Source organism: Poecilia reticulata, chromosome 7 (assembly GCF_904066995.2).
Source record: "Poecilia reticulata chromosome 7, P_reticulata-male-v2, whole genome shotgun sequence".
In the NCBI taxonomy this organism is placed as follows: Eukaryota; Metazoa; Chordata; class Actinopteri; order Cyprinodontiformes; family Poeciliidae; genus Poecilia; species Poecilia reticulata.
In genome coordinates this window covers 18639095-18655848 of record NC_088836.1, presented here as the reverse complement: position 1 = coordinate 18655848, position 16754 = coordinate 18639095, and the positions used below count along the sequence as shown (strand labels likewise).

General features: G+C 38.0%; 2 protein-coding genes across 2 annotated transcripts in view; one reads left to right on the top strand and one right to left on the bottom strand.

The window, feature by feature from the left end:
* The window catches only part of cacna2d3a (calcium channel, voltage-dependent, alpha 2/delta subunit 3a), a 113314-nt gene that overhangs the window by 20724 nt on the left and 75836 nt on the right, over nt 1-16754 (bottom strand). Inside the window, exons 21-26 of the mRNA XM_081609056.1 lie at nt 15534-15579; nt 14979-15076; nt 14762-14855; nt 14529-14624; nt 13669-13790; nt 12927-13004 (exon numbers count right to left, since the gene is read on the bottom strand). Of these exons, the coding sequence (XP_081465182.1) occupies nt 12927-13004; nt 13669-13790; nt 14529-14624; nt 14762-14855; nt 14979-15076; nt 15534-15579 (534 nt within the window). The remainder of the gene's footprint in view (nt 1-12926; nt 13005-13668; nt 13791-14528; nt 14625-14761; nt 14856-14978; nt 15077-15533; nt 15580-16754) is intronic.
* lrtm1 (leucine rich repeat transmembrane protein 1) lies at nt 439-7335 on the top strand. The gene is made up of 4 exons (XM_008413827.2): nt 439-1000; nt 3228-3612; nt 4423-4628; nt 5879-7335. Exons 1-4 carry the CDS (start codon nt 994-996, stop codon nt 6412-6414), a joined length of 1134 nt encoding a protein of 377 aa, XP_008412049.1. The 5' UTR covers nt 439-993; the 3' UTR covers nt 6415-7335.

The following is a 16754-nucleotide window of genomic DNA, read 5'->3' as shown; positions in this document are numbered from 1 at the left end:
TAATATCAACAAGGATTCGTGCAGTAACATCAGCCTAACAGTCAATCTTTTAATGAGCAATGAAAGGAAAAAAAAATAAAATAAATCCAAGCAAATTTATTGCAGCTTCCCAATGTCGAACTGTATGTGTGCACCAACATGTGCATTTGTGCAAGCTGCGTTGCTGTGCTGAGGGCGTGTTCTGCCAGCCCCTCTGCCCACGGCTTATGCATAATATTATCAAAGCGTGCCACAGCAATAGGCATTGTGTATTTAAGTGCATGAGTATTTTTATTGCCTCGCTGCATTCCCGATCTAATTTTGTCTTGTTCAGTTCTTGCCAGAGTAACAGGAGGTGAAACATGGATGTTGGTGAATGTGTTTGTGCTATGATTTAGGAGGCACAGCTGTCCAGAGGGAGATGACACACCATCATATACACCAATGCAACTGGGGATAGAGGAGGAGGGGTGAGGGGTGAAGAGTGAGCAAAACAGAGAGAAAGACAGACAGGGCCAAATGTTGATTTGGTGTCAATAGAACAACAAATTCTAGTCATGAGAAATGGCAACGTACTAAGAACGGCAAACACTAGGAACAAAAACATTCAGGAAGCCATGTGAGGATTTGGGAGATAGTAAGAGAGCAACAAAAGGAGAGATAGAGAGCAAGAGAGATAGACAAGAAGAGAGAGAGGGAGAGAGAGGAAGAGCTCCGAACTCGAGTGATTTCCAGACTGGCTGGCAGTGAGCTAGCGCTCTGATCTGCCTGCTCTGATGGGGTTTCATGCCCTCGCAGGCACTGCTGGGAAACCTGAGGGCAACGCTGGTTTCTGCCGCTTTTCTTTTTGCTCTCCAATTGCCACCCATTGATCAGACCAACCGAATGAGAGCCGGGACCAGACGATCTCAACCTCAATGACGACAAATGGATCCTACACCAGTGAGACTCACTGCAATACCAAAAGGGAGCTAAAAGAACCCTGAACACAACACGGCCCAGAACCTGGCAGAAATGAGAGGTAGGATCTCCATCGCTGGTGTTTTGTGAGTGTAATTTCTATGTGGGTGTGCAAGGGTTATGAGGCATTAATCAGGATTTGTAACTTAAATTAATTATTATAATCACTTTTCTACACTAACTGCTTCATATCAGGTGAGCGTTTATTCTTTTTACACGTTGCAATTAGTGTGATATTGACAGTTGAGGTTATTCACAGTTGCAACTGATATGGGTAATGTGGGCATGTCATTACGAACTTCTTGTTATCGGCTTTATCATGAAGGGACACAACAGCAAAAAGCCAGTCCTTTGCATTGACCTCATTTCATAGCTCCTGTTATAATGCCCATCTCGGCTCGTGCCATGTCTATATGAACACTCGAGAGTTTGTTTTTCAACTAATGCACAAAAAAAAAAGCTCATGTAATTACATTTCTTTATGTACATGCTATGAAGACCAAATGACCCAAATGACCTAAAAGATTCCCAGTCAACACAAGAAGCTAACTTCTTGTGTTGAACTTGACAGGAAATCTGCAACACTTGCTAGGGGAATTAAGAGAAATGTAAAAGTACCGGTACTTGTAACATATTTCTTCAAGCTCAAAGAAGAGTTGTGGTTTCTGTGGCCCCGAGTGCTTCAAAGAGCAGACTGTGAAGTAAATAGGTGTCATTTAATCCATTCATTCCCAAGCTGGGGGTCACGACCCCAAGAGTGTATGTAGATCATTTCTGGAGGCTGCTAAATGGTGGTAGAAATGAATAAAAATTCATGCCACAATGAAATCACTTTTTTTGACACTGAGGAGGGGTTTATATGTTATAGTGCTTGTGCACGTGATTTTATATGCAAATTTAAAAGCATGTTTGCTGATAACCCACACACTCCGCTCACGCAGCAAATGAAAAAAAGAGACACAAACAAAGCAAACTTTGCCGTCTATCAGGAGACCTGACCACGGATTATTCCAACTGAGTACACAGTTTTGAGGGGTCAGTAAAGGGTCACAAACAGAATCACGACCGCTGGGTTACAAATGAAATGGGTGTGAGAAAGAGAACTTGTTTCATAATGTGTGAGTAGAAAAAGTATTGACTTCTGACTAGCTTTACAGTGGTTTCATAAGAACGGACGAGTCAATGGCAATCCTGCTGGCCTATACAGAAAGAACAGAGACATATTTGAGAAAACACCATGAATCCCCACTTACAAAACATTTATAGGAATTAGTAGGAGGAAACATTTATCAAAATGATTTAGTAATTTGATAAATAATAATAAACATGGCACAGTTTTTCTACCTATGCAACAGCTATGATGCAACTTATGAGCAAGCTACACTCATAGACTTGGGTACGAGCTTCATTTCATTGAGCCTCCAGCTAGTCAAGCCAATGCTATAAATAATGCTGTTATGTTCCAGAAGGAATGGACATGTGAAGTTATCTCAAAGGGAATCAGACACCCAGTATGTGCTGCGTATAGATTTGTGTGTGGGCGAGGGGTTATGAAGCTTTGGTGAAGTTACCAGGGGTCACTTTATAAGGGGGCGGGAGGGGAGGTGTTATTGCTAAGAACTGGTGGTGCGCATTAGTTATAAGTTTAATTTAAAAGCAAAATCATCTGGATAAAAGCAAAGTAAAGTAGGAATAAAATAAATGTGAGAGTGACCATGGACATGGGAAACTTTGAAACGATGTGGTTAATTACGCATGCCAGTACGTGGGAGCAATGAAATTGAAACTATCAACTAAATTGGTAACACTTTATTTGAATGGGTGTGCATAAGACTGACATGACATTGTCATAAACATGACATAACACTTGTCATGAACATGAAGAAGTCTTTATGAATGTTTATGACAGTTGTCATGAAGTGTCATTCGGTAAACAATGACAATTTTAATGCAAAGTTGCTCTAAAAGTTGCATTAAAAGTCCATTAAAAGTGCCAACTTTGCATGATTTTGTAAATTATGATAATCTAATGCAAAGTTTGAATTTTTAATGGACTTTCAATACAACTTTTTGAGCAACTTTGCATTAAAAGTGTCATTATTTACTGAATGAAACGTTTATGAATGAAATGTCATAAACATTCATAAAGACTTTTTTATGTTCATGACAGATGTCATGTCAGTCTTATGCACACCCCTTCAAATAAAGTGTTACCATTAAATTCAAATTAGATCAATGTAGTATGCACTCACGTGGCATTGCAATGTCTCGTTCCTGTGTCTCCACAGTGATTTTGGTGTGTGCACTCCTCTCCTCCCTGCCTTTGTCACATGCCTGTCCAAAGGAGTGCAGCTGCAACAGCAACACTAAAGTGGTGGACTGTCGGGGTCGAGGCCTCTATGACATCCCTCGGAGACTACAACCAGACACACAGGAACTGTATCTTCAAGATAACCGTATCAGGGGACTCGGATCGGTGGCTTTCAAGGAAATACCTCATGTGCGCATTCTCGATCTGTCTAATAACTCTATAACATTTATTTCACCAACTGCTCTACAAGGTCTGAGGACTCTGCAGCGCCTCAGCCTGGCATACAACGGCATCAGAGACCTTGACAAACGGCTGCTTGGGCCTATTCGCTCACTTTCCCATCTTGACCTCTCACACAACAGGTTAAGTATAGATGCTTGAAAATGTCACACCATCACGAGCATCATTGAAAAACTGAAGAATAAAAAGGAAAAGCAATTGCAATAATTTAACCTAAATAAAATTTTACCTCAATTTTATTTAGGTTATTTAGATTACATTAGGTTTTAGTGACTAAAAACCTACTCAATTAATTCCAAAGAACTACGTGAAATAATTACACATTTCTTCAAGAGGAATTTCAAGATCATTGAGAATAATAAGAGATTCAAGCGTCTGGAAATTAATCTTTTAAAGCCTTTTTCGAACATGCAAGACAAAAGGGACAAAGGCCTTCCAAACTCTGGGAATATTTTTGAACATGAAGTGATTAGAAACACAAGCCTTTGCAATAAAAAGGTTAATTCACACTTGATTCTAGATACATAATACAAAGCTGCACAAGATGCAACAGTTAGCCAGAGAGCTTGCAAAGCTAAATGTAGCAAGAGATGTGCAGTACAGTCTTTTCAATAAAGTATAAAAATAAACAATATTACCATTGTGACAAGAGGATTGCGTAAAAACAAAATAAAAAGCTCTGTATAGATCTAAGCTGTTTTTTTAAATTATTCCAAATTTAAAAAATTTGGAATAATTTTTTAAATTATTCCAAATTTCTAATATAAATAGAAATATTTATATTAAGGGATTTTTTTAACACTTACACAATTTGAGGTAGCAGTGAAAGATGAGAGCAAGAGTCAACTTTGAGTTCAACATGAATTTCAGTTTACCAGAGATTACCACAAAAGCTTCCTTTAATCTGATTCTCTTACTATGTCTCTTGTTAGTCTGTGGGGTTTGCCGGGAGTCATGGGGGACAGTCTGAAAAACCTCAGCTACCTGGGCTTAGCAAACAACAAACTAACAAGATTGGATCGCTCGCTGTTGGACACCATGACCCACCTGGACAGCATAACACTACGAAACAACCCCTGGAGGTGTGACTGCCAGCTTATTGGCCTCAAACTCTGGCTGGAGACCTACCTCTTTAAAGGTTAGACGATTAGGAACTTTATTCACACAGGAATCCAGATTACCAGGGAGATATCTGCCACTGGTTCAATGTTATTATATCACAAGTTTCCCATGATGGAATTTCTGTCAAATCAAGTCAAATTTTTAATATGGCACTTCTGTCCTCCCTCATTTTGTTACTGATCCTCACATTGAGTGGCTATAGCAAAAATCCACAGTAAATGTCTGAAAGGCAGCAAAATAATGACTTTTATCAGTGTCTCAGCTGCTGAGGGCGTTTCCCCAGGTGGTTTGAACTCTAGACACTGAGGAGTCTATTTTATTATTCTAGACTATTTAATAGTCTTTTTACACAAAGATATTCCAGCAACGGTTGGGTAGAAATAACATGCAAACACAGAGAAATACAACTTCTCTTACCTGAAAATATACAAAATATGTATCATTTGAATATAAGTTATGTTCTCTTATTGTAGATCATTCTCTTCTGCTCCCTTTGAATCTTGCTTTTATTAGTGGGCTGCGTTGAAAAGCACAAACTAGAGATTTGTTTTTTACCCTTTATTTTTTTTTGTTATGTGTAGCATGCTAATAATACATACTAGCACGTATTATGTAAGTAAATATAATATTTACAGCTGAATGCTCCTCGTTTAGGTCCTTCATGCATGAAGGAGAATCTCCAGTAAATTCTCTGGTTTGTTAAGTCAGATAAAGCAACCCGTATAATTTCCCATGCTAGACCAAACGCAGCAGGCATTGGATAACAAAATTACCACTCTGCAGTGAAGCCAAGGCATTCATGGAGTTAGATAGTCCGCCTACATGCCCATGATACTCTGACATAAATGTTTTCTTGCCAGATGAAAATTCTAATTAGTGCAAAACAACACAATGGACCCAGATTTAAGTAAGCATACAGACACAAAGCTAGTGGATAATTAAGTTGACAGAATTGGAAGTGTGTGCCAAAGGACACTGGATTTGAAAAGAAACTAGAGGCAAACTGATGAACTCCTGATTTGATTCCTTTCGTGGAAGAACCAATTTCTTTGGGTCTTGTGATCCAGAAGAGAGAACTCTTTAGATGTCACACATTTAACATGTTAAAGATGTTTCTTAACACAGAGGAAGCTGGTCTTCAACATAAATTCTACAATCATCATTAAAGGGAAATTGTGTGACATTTCCTGAGTAGAAATGACAACTTAACACATTCTTTCATGCCTTTATCTTGATTTTCTTCACCTGTTTCTCCTTACTCTCAAGGTGGAGTTGTGGATGAAGTTCTCTGCACTCAACCAGAAGGAATGAAGGACAAAGACTTGCAAAAAATTCCTTATCAGCTGTTCCATGCCTGTATGACCACAAGCTACCATTACCTGTTTGCCAACATACACCATCTAGAGTCTGAGAAGCTACTGAGAGGCCACGTCCATGGCAACCATGCCCATCCCTCCAGCCACTCTCTCCATGTCCCCATGGCGATAGGTGAGGGTTTTGGTGTTGGAGGTGGAGGTGGAGCGGGAGGAGGAGGGGCAGGAGGCATGGCAGAGTGTGAAACTAAGCAGAAGCATCGGCCTGTCAACCTGCGCCATGCCATTGCCACAGTGATCATCACAGGTGTAGTGTGTGGGATTGTGTGTCTGATGATGCTGGCTGCAGCAGTGTATGGATGTGCCTATGCGGCAATCATGGCCAAATATCAGCGCGAGTTGAAGAAGAATGAGGAGCTGGCTGCAGCACAGGGGGCCGATCATGCTACTGCAGATGAAAAGGAACCACTGGAAAATGCTATTGCCTAAGAGGTGGTAAAGTTTTCCCTGGACTCTATAAGCCTCTTCCCTTTAACCTAATTATCTCTGGATGCCATGTTTGGGTTTGTACATGTGTGCAAAGAGTGAGAATTGTTTTGAATTTTTGCATAAATGTACCTAACATTTGAGACTCGGGTAGCTACATTTCACAGGTATTTGACTATGCACTGATAAGAAGAGTATCTTCCACTTTAAGCAGATTTCAGAAGCTGAATTCAACAATATAAATTTTGTTTTATCTAAAAAAAAAAGAAAAAAAAGAAAAAAAGCATATCAATGACAGAAGAAATCAAATATATATTTATAAGTGTGTACTTGTAGGTATTTGTAATGTAACACTTTGGTATTTTTAGAATGAATTATAGATTTTATCAGGTTTTTTTGTTACTGCTCATCATTTTGAGTTTGTTTTTGACTCATAGTGAACCATATTAGGCAGCTGTTGTCAGTCATGTCCTCATCTATTTGTATCAGTGATGTGCATTTAAAAGAAAAGATGAGCCTGTGACTTAACTTGTGCTTGAGAGAGTATGTGTGTCTTTGTACATGTGTTTACAGAAAGATGTGTCAGATTACAGAAATGTTTAAGTGTCTGTGCCTAGCAATGCTAAAAAGGTTTGGTGAAGGAAATATATTTTTGAAAGGATACTTTCCTGTCAAAATGGGGAATTCATTGAAGCAATAATGAAACAAACTAAAATGAAAAGAACTTAGACTAAGCCTTTTTGTATGTATTTTATGGGTTCATAGATCAAAATAATAATAAAAAAAACAGCTGCACAAATGATGTTTACACATGCAAGTACAATATTTCCAATCAGTCTTGTTTGTAACATATTACCAGTTACACAATGTTAAACATTTCCTTCAGTATGTACTATATATAATAAAGGAAAACATTGTTCCTGATTACTTTATGAACACTGGCTATCAATTTCAAAAGGTCTGTGTCCGTAAGAGTGAAAAGGAACTATAATAGACCGAGAAATCCAAGAACTTCCAGCCAGTATCCATTATAGTCTGGTAGGATGTTGTCATGGTACACCAACATTGAACTGTGTGTAAATGAAAATTTAAATTGAAAGTTTTTTATATGATTATTATGGTTGTATTAACATTATCAACAACTTTGGTTTATTTACATTTTCATGCGGATAAAAACAGAAGTAAAATTAAGAATAAACACTAAGGAGTAATTTTAACGTAGGTATGTTTATTGTATAAACTATGATAAAGTTTCATTATTTTGCACTTTATGAAGTTACATTGGGAATAAAACTATCTGATATTAGCTGGTTGATTAGTCTGGCTTTTCACTCAGGCATTTAGCTAGTTAAAAAAAAAAAAACAGCCCACAAATGGAGTTTCAAAGCGGAACTGTTAAAAAAGGTTAGCTGAAATTTTTGAAAAGGTTCTCTGACGTTATTGATGGTATTTGTTCTTTTACGTTTAGTAGAAATATAACAATAGCAGGCAAACAAGCAAGTCAGATGTACATTATCTGTTTATGGTTACTTTATTATAACAACTCATACTAAATTGTTAAGATAAGGTAAGGTGATTTTATTTATATAGTACATTTTCAGCAACAAGGCAATTCAAAATGCGTTGGTAGTGAATATTAGCAGTCTGCAATTTCACAGTAATTGGTGGCATCCATTAGTTTCCATGTTCTTTACAGTCAGACAATTTCTTTTAAGTGTTTAAAATGTAATTGTTTAAATCATTGGGGTAGCTCGACACTGGTAGGGCCATGCTACCTTTGTTGAAATGCCTGCTTTGTGTGATGCAAAAGTATTCCAAATTATTATTTTTTTTACTTTTCCGCACATATAACGCAACATCCTTTTCAGTTTAACTGTAACAGACAAATATATAGCACACATTCATATTCATTAAATTAAGACATTATTATAGGTCATTAATCTAACAAAAAAACATGTTAGAAAACAATATAAGTTAGATTTTTTTTACTTTCAATGTATCTAGTGTGTTTTGTGCATACTGACTTGTTTAGAGAGAAGATTCATGTAATTAACAGCATTTTAACTCACTGTGTGTTTACTCGGTGTAGTAGAGCAGCACATTGAGGCACACAGATGCCATCGGTGTTCATGCCTGACCTGAGTCGTACGGTTCTGTGTATTTCACGGTAGCAGCTTCGCTGCACGTGGCCTGGGATGTGACCACAAACACTGACGCACACACAAACTGACATGCTGGCGTAAACGAGTATGTACGCACACGCACGGCGACATTGTTACTCCAGTGATGTCTGCAGGGCCAGTGGCATGTGACGTCACTTGCCTGTCCTGTTAAGTTAGCGTGTTGGCGTATTCACAAGTCTGCAGCTCAGTGGAGCGCAGGGCAGTGAAAACTGGCCCTAACCGGCTTATGCTAAATTTGCATTCTTGCCTACATCTCGCCCCCTATCTGATAGTCTTATATAAAATCCTCCTTACAGACATACACAGATAGGACAAGCGTGATCATCATTACTGCACATCAGCACCCACTGCAACAATAGGTTTCTCCTAAATCCTTCTGACTGATTAGTCATTTGTTTTGCTGCTCAGAAGGATTTGAGTAAATGCTATTATGCTGAATGAACAACGATGAAATGAGCAGGGTCAAATTATTCTGTGGGCTGGTGCAAACCGTGGGCTGCTTGTGCATCACTCTGCTCAAACCCTAATGCATAGTCATGCACAAACACATACTGGGTGTGTACGCAGTGGCACTACACAGACTCTCCCATCTTTGTCCTTCTGCTCCAGTGGTTTCCCCCAGGCAAAGACTACCCACAATGCACTGCTTTCAAGTCAACGTATCCAGGCACCGTGAAATAATTTTCTCTTTCTCTGCCCTTTTACTCCTTCTCTTATTTTATCTTTGAATTTCATAAAGATCATCCTCCTCTTTCGTTCCATCATCATGTCTTTCCACTTTTAAGATACATTCTTGCAGTTCTACTTGACCTCAGATGTTAACAGCACACACACAGATATCATTTGAAGATGCATTATGGATACAAGCCAAAATTAATCCTGTGTTCTGATACCTTCCCTATGGTTTGAGCAATAGAAAGTAAAACAAATTCAAATTTGTAAGTCACTGTAAGTTCCAGATTTTTCAATTTGAAAATTTTTTTGAAGCATAGGACTTTAACCTCCATATTTTTCGCAACACCTTTTTGGAAACACGGTACGAACACACGAAAAAAAAATTATGGGAAGACATGGAGTCAGAAGATTTTACTCTGCGGCCGAAGTCTTGGAGTTCGTCACCGCTCAAAATGGCCAGAATGAAGAAGAGAGGTATTCTTCAGATGCTGATACCGCAGACAGTGACGAGGAAGCGGACTTCTTTGAAGGGATCGATCAACTTCATGAGATGTAAGTGGGCTCTCTCTCTCTCTCTCTCTATATATATATATATATATATATATATATATATATATATATATATATATACACATATATATATATATATATATATATATATATATATATATATATATATATATATATATATATATATATATATATATATATATATATCTGTAATGTTACGTCTGTGTGCAGTACTGACAATGGTGTAGAGGAGAAAGACGACGAGCTGAATGAGGATGATGAAGAGGACAACAACAGTGTGGTGGTGGGTAAGTAGAGGAAGAAAAAGAAGTCGGGAGGGTCCAGCAAGTAAAAAGAAACGCAAAAGGTCAGAAACTCATGCCGATACTCAAGTGTTCAGCCGCCCCTCTCAAATGATGACATTCCTTCTCCATCAGAACTACTCAAATTCTATTTTGACCCGGCTGCCATAAAGACTATCTGTGCAAATACCAACAAAAATGCAGCAAAAGATTTAGCTGCTGGAAAAAAATTTATTTGGACTGATGTCACAGCTGATGAAATGTATGCGTATATTGGGCTTACGCTGTACATGGGACTGATAAAACTACCACAAATGAAAGATTTTTGGAGAACCACCACTGCATTTCGGGTTTCTTATCCAGGGACAGTAATGCCCAGAGATCGTTTCCTCAATATCCACATGAGTGACCCAAAGGATGATGCAGAGAATGACAAAAAAAAGGGACACCTGAATATGACCCTCTGCACAGACTGCGCCCCCTGTACGACAGTTTGAAGGTTGCCTGCAAAGCAGTGTACCACCCCCAGAAAAATCTTAGTGTGGATGAAAGAATGGTAGCCACTAAAGACAAGATTGGGCTAAAACAATACATCAAAAATAAGCCGACAAAGTGGGGGATCAAACTTTTTGTGTTGTCCGCGGGCTACACTACAGACTTTCAGATTTATACTGGAAGGTCCACTCAAAAAACTGGAAAGGGGCTGTCCTTTGACGCTGTGATGTCACTCATCAACAAAGACTATCTTGGATCTGGATATCACATATACTGTGATAACTTCTACACCAGCCCAGCACTGTTTTGCCACCTTCACAAGCTTGGGTTTGGAGCATGTGGGACGTACAGAAGTTCAAGAGTTGGTGTCCCAAAGACGAACAAGAATGCTCTGACCAAAAGTCACCATGAGGGTCTATCAGATGGCTCAGAGAGGGACCTCTCATTTTTATCAAGTAGATGGACACGAGGGAGGTCAGCGTGTGTTCCACCATGCACACGGCCTTCAAAGGAGACGCAGTCAGACGAGTGGGAAAGGCTGGAGGACAGCATCAAGTCTTGTATGTTCCAGTGTCATCAGCTGTGAAGGATTACAACCGGTTCATGGGGGGAGTGGACTTATCTGACCAGTCGATTGGCTCCTACACTTTATGGCGGAAGTGCAAAAAATGGTACAACACTGTCCTGCACCATTTCATAGATACAGCTATCTGATTCACAAAAAGATGTGTGCACAGCTGGAGCAGCAGCCTCTGACACATCAGGCCTTCCAGGAGCAACTGACAACAGGGCTTTGTGGAGAAGAGCCACAAGCAGCTCCGACTACCAGCTATCGGCACCTGCCTGTTGCAATTTTTGAGGGGGTATCCGTTGAAGAAAAGGCAACAAAGGGGTGGAGAAAGTGCAAGCTTTGTGGAAAATACACTCCGTTCATGTGTGAAACTTCCTCTCTGTGTTATTGTGGACAGGAACTGCCACAAGGACTTCCACAGCTCCAGAAGGAATGCTACAACATCAAATCCTTGCTATCATGAGATTTTGTCATGTGGACAGACAGCAATAATGCAAGTAATTTTTATTGTGATTTATGCAAACAATGAACAATATACAGTGACCGACACATGTTAATTTCAATGTTTGTATTTTACTGTTGATGCACAATGTGCAATGTGTCTTGGGCACTTCTTTATTCTGATTGCACTGATAAAAGGATTTCTTTTTTTCCCCCCGTTTTTTTGTTTTTAGAAAATTGGCTGTAACTTTGAAACTAAGTTTTGAAAAAACTCCAAATAAATTGTGTTTGGTTTAGAAGGCTTGTGTGCAACTTTTGTATTGACAAGTTTGCAAAATAAAGTTAGAAAACTTTTCATATTTACAAAAATATGTCAAAAAATTATAAAATGTATGGAATTCCTGTGATTGTTTTGCACATTTAAGCATTTTAATCAGTTATTATTGATTAATGGCATACAAACCTGGAAAATAGGGATTATAAGGATTTTATTGATGTAAAGAACATTGGAATGCTCCTAATAATGACTCTGCAGCATCCAAAAATGTAAAAAGATACTCATGCAGACCTTTATAATGGTAGTCCTAAAAGGGTTTTAAAAAACAACTTTATGCTGTTTTGTTATTGATATGGATAGTGTATCTTTAGAAATTCCTTTTTTTTGTCTTGCGAGTTACTGAGTGACTCCAGTCTGATTTTTTTTTTTTTTGCTCTAAGCCTCAGTTTCTATTACTTATAAGTGAGATTTTATAAAAGTGAACTACAACTGGTGCACAAAATGTATTTCAGAGACGAATGGACATTCACTTAAATATAATTTTGGGTGTATCCATGGCATTTCAGACATATCTCAACATTTTGTTGCCTACAGAAAATTCAAAGAAATCACTAAAGGCCCAAAACTGATATGATACTCAGACAAGAGATGAATCACTATAAACCTATGTGAATCTCTAACTCTAATCATAGTTACTCAGTTGGCATTCTGAGTCAACTTGTGGCTGGCATACAAGATTAACACAAACACCAGATATACATATTTTACATATAAAACATTTAGATATTTTATGCATGTTGGTACATACTTTTGTGTGCTACTGTGCTATGTACTGTGCAGTGCACTACAACGGATGCAATTGGACACATGAAAACACACAGAGAGCCAGAACATGTGGGCTGCAAGTGTTTCAGAGGAAAATAAGCAGGGGGGAGGACAACTGTAGAGCAGGAATATAAAGCACAGCAGTGTGAGGAAGAGAATACCGCAGTCTCTGTCAGTGTTGAAGAGTGTTTGTGTAAGAGAGACAGAGAGAAAGAAGCACTTGAATTTCCACTTACCAGCAGCTATGGGGGATTTCCTCTCATCCAGAAGCTGAATGGCAGTACTGGCCAATACAACACTCCTGTTTTCTGAACCTAAACCACACACAAGAGGAACAGATATCAGAACAGAAAAAAAGAAAACTGATTGACTAGACGGTGATTGGAGAGCCATAAATTTAACATAAATATATATCAGATTGTCGTTGCTTCAGCTACCACATTCCTTGGAGGAAGGGTGCATCTAAGGCAAAGTCAGGCAAGTAAATAAGAGGCTTTCAGATCACTTGTAATAGCTGGCACTAATGGAAAGCTTGAGGCTGAGAACATGTTCTTCCTTTGGCGGACACAATTTTGTTTTAGCAAAACTGTTAAACTGAATATGCGTGAGATGTTTGCGTATTAGTACATCCATTTATAAAACTGTGGATTCTGGGCTATTCTCTACGGAAAGAAGCGAGCCTCTCCCTAGCATATCTTATTTCAGCCATCAGCAATCAGTCTGGTCCAAATGCAAACAGAGCAGAATTAATAAAAGAGGAAAGGCAAACACAGATAAAAGCCAGAGAAAATAATTAAATCAGGATAAACATGTAAAAAAAAAAAAAAATCACAGAGAAATGCCAAAGTTAGTGTTGTGTGATGAGTTGTCAAACACATAATGTGACCAAAACTAATTTAAATCTGGCTAGGCCAATATCCCCTTTAATACTTTAATTGAAAAAATAATAATCAAACAAGAAACAAATGCACAGCTAACCTGAGTTGAAAGGCAGAGAATAAATAAAGGTGCCAGGAACTTGTTCTGCTGCTCTCTTGTACCATAGAGGAAAGTGATCAGCATTAAACACTCCCTCTTTGTCTTCAGCTGTCAGGAAGTCTCTTGATGCAAACAAGAAACATATGATATCAATAACGAAGAAACAAGCTAGTAAGACTAATTAGATTTGAAATCATAAATAAAAGCAATCAATATAATGTCTTGATCAGAACTTTATAAAAAAAAAGGTAATTTGGGATTTTAGTGATGTATCTTAGTTGTATGATTTTGTAGGTGGAATAACAAACTTGAGTTGTGTTTAATGTTTTTTTTATTTCTTTTTTACTTACCTCATTCCTCTCCAAAGTTGTTTTGAAGTATAATTCCCTGTACTATTAGAACACTAGAATCATGTCAAGTTTCAACCATATGATCAAAATGGGCTCTCTAAGATGAAATCAAATTAGCTACGATGTCCTTGGACAACCCATGTAACACTAAGGACAATGTCTATCACTAACTGGGAGATTATGGGAAATGGAGAAAAAATATTTACTTGTGTAACTCCATCTCAAATTTGCTGCAATACGGTTGAACTTAAGAACCATTGAGGTTTTCCAGGTAAACAATGATCCTGAATACACACTAAAGCCAGCTTGGAAATGGATAAGGTTTTGGAATGACTGTATTCTTATTGATGCAAATCATTGAATGTGTGTCACATCTGTTTCAACTCCAAAAAAGAATGGTTCAAACGCAACATCATAAGCCCACAATTAGTCCCACATCTGCACTCTTGTGGAGTGCCTGCACAAATCTGACCATAACACATTTAAAGTAGTCATATACAGATCACTTACAGGTTTGTGAGTTCATCAGGCACCACAAATAGATTAATTCTGGACAGCCCTGTCCTTGTGCCAAGATAGGCAATCTCCACACCTTTGTCCGAGTTTCTGTATAGTGAGACAAGTTTATAAACTGAACTGCCTTTGTGGGCAGCTGAGTTGTTGGCATCAGAAAAATAACACAGGCTGTTGAATCTCACAAATATTGCCTAATAACAGTGAAATCAGTGGAATGGGTGACTTACTCTGACTTATTGAGCACAAGACTGGTCCAGTAGGCTTCAAGTGGAGCGGTCACAACCGCATCAAAGAGAACTTCCTGGATAAGTTCCTTGTCACCTGACAGGACAAAGGCAAATAGAGCACAGTTTTACAAAAAAAAAGGGGGGGTTATTTGTTACAAGTAAATACAAATAACGTAAGCTGATCCAGTTAAAGAAAAAGCACTAAAATGTAACTTACAATGCAAACGGGGTTCCTGCCCACTGAGATACATTTTTATTGCTTCTATTTGAGACAAGTAGCGATGCTTGGGGTGCTCGTCTGTGTTGCAGTATGTCCTATAGCATAACAAGAGCAGAAAACGAAAAGACAAAACAACAAACATAAGTTTTATAGTTGTAACTGACTCAAGATCAGCTTCATTTTAAAATGACTCATTTAATGATCTGTTGGTTGAGTATCTACTTGTAATTGTTTTTCAATAGAGGTGAGATTTTCCTTCTGCTCTTAGGTAGCTTTGGATTACAAATAATCCAAAACCATATATTAAAGAAAAAAAAAAATTGCTTTGCTTTCGATCTACAAGGATTAGTTTGAAAAGCATTAACTGTAATCCCTTCTGACGACCACAAATCACAGAAATAACCCAAGAATCTGCCAAAAGTCCTAGAAATGCAAAAGCAACCAAGACATTTTATTTTCTTAAATATGTTTCAATTCATACTTTAGATGTATATATACAGTTTAAACAGAATAAGGATGGAGAATGACATTTTATTTGTGTTATTTTCTCACCATTCGTCAGCCAGTGCAACATCAGGATGCTCCAAGTCATGAAGTCCTAAAAAAGAATGATAATATAATGTCTCAAAGTGACCGTCTTAATAAAAGTGACAGGCTTCTATATTTAAAATGCAGATTAACTTAAACAAAGAGAATGTTTGAAAAATGTCCTTTTTGAACGAACATGACAGGTTTGATTAGACCAGGAAGAGCCAAGTCATGCTCAGAGAGCCCTGCATGACAGACATGTTTAGAGAAACACTTGGAGACAGAAGCCTACAGACACAGGCACTGCCCCATGAATATTAAAGTCCATGAAGCTGGACATGAACATATACAGAAAACACTGACAAGTGCAGACACACACCATCAAGCCAGACAAGGATATGAACAGAAAACCACATAATTATACAGGCAGAAACTGGGACATTGAAAAGGTAAAGGGTAAAGGTTTTGAGTAATTTTTTATTTCTATGTTGTTTTTTCGAGCGGGATTGTCTTCCTGAGCAATCTCGCTCGAAAAAAAAATCTTGCTTCCAGGATGGTCTTGGCTTTCTCTCCTTGACTCAGATCGTCTCTGGTAGATTTTCTACCGGGTCAATCAGCGAACAGAAGTAGAAGTTGTGAACGATGAGGTTGATTGTAGTTTTAACAATGGCAGTGGAGGAAATGTTGACCACACTTCCAAATATTGAATTAGCATTAGCGGTCTAATGTGCTCAGTTACGGAAGAATGCTACACAGAGGTAGTGGTTCAATTTTACCAGCAGAATATTAATAATTATAGAATAATTTCACCTGGCTAGCTCGTACTAAATAGAAAATTCATGACAGACATAACCCTGTTTATATTACAGCTCTTTATGCTTAAAATAAATTGAATAATTGATTTTATGTACAATAAATATGATAGTATAACCAAAAACGTGTTATGCCTATTTTTTTCCAACTTAATCAAATTTATATCAACAAACTATATTTCCAAACCTGCTTTGACCATGTTTAATTACAACAAGCCTTGAATAAAAAAAAAATAAAAAAAAGCCATCTGTCCAGTTAAGATTCCTTAACAGAAATTGAAATTTATTGCAAAAACACAAGGAATTAACCCCTATTTGTGCCTCAAAGCATATGTTCATAACCTTATTTATGGATCAATTTTTGTTGACATCTCCAAGTGTGTGGAAACCATGCCTTGTCACAGATACTACATGTGTATTTTATGATAAATCA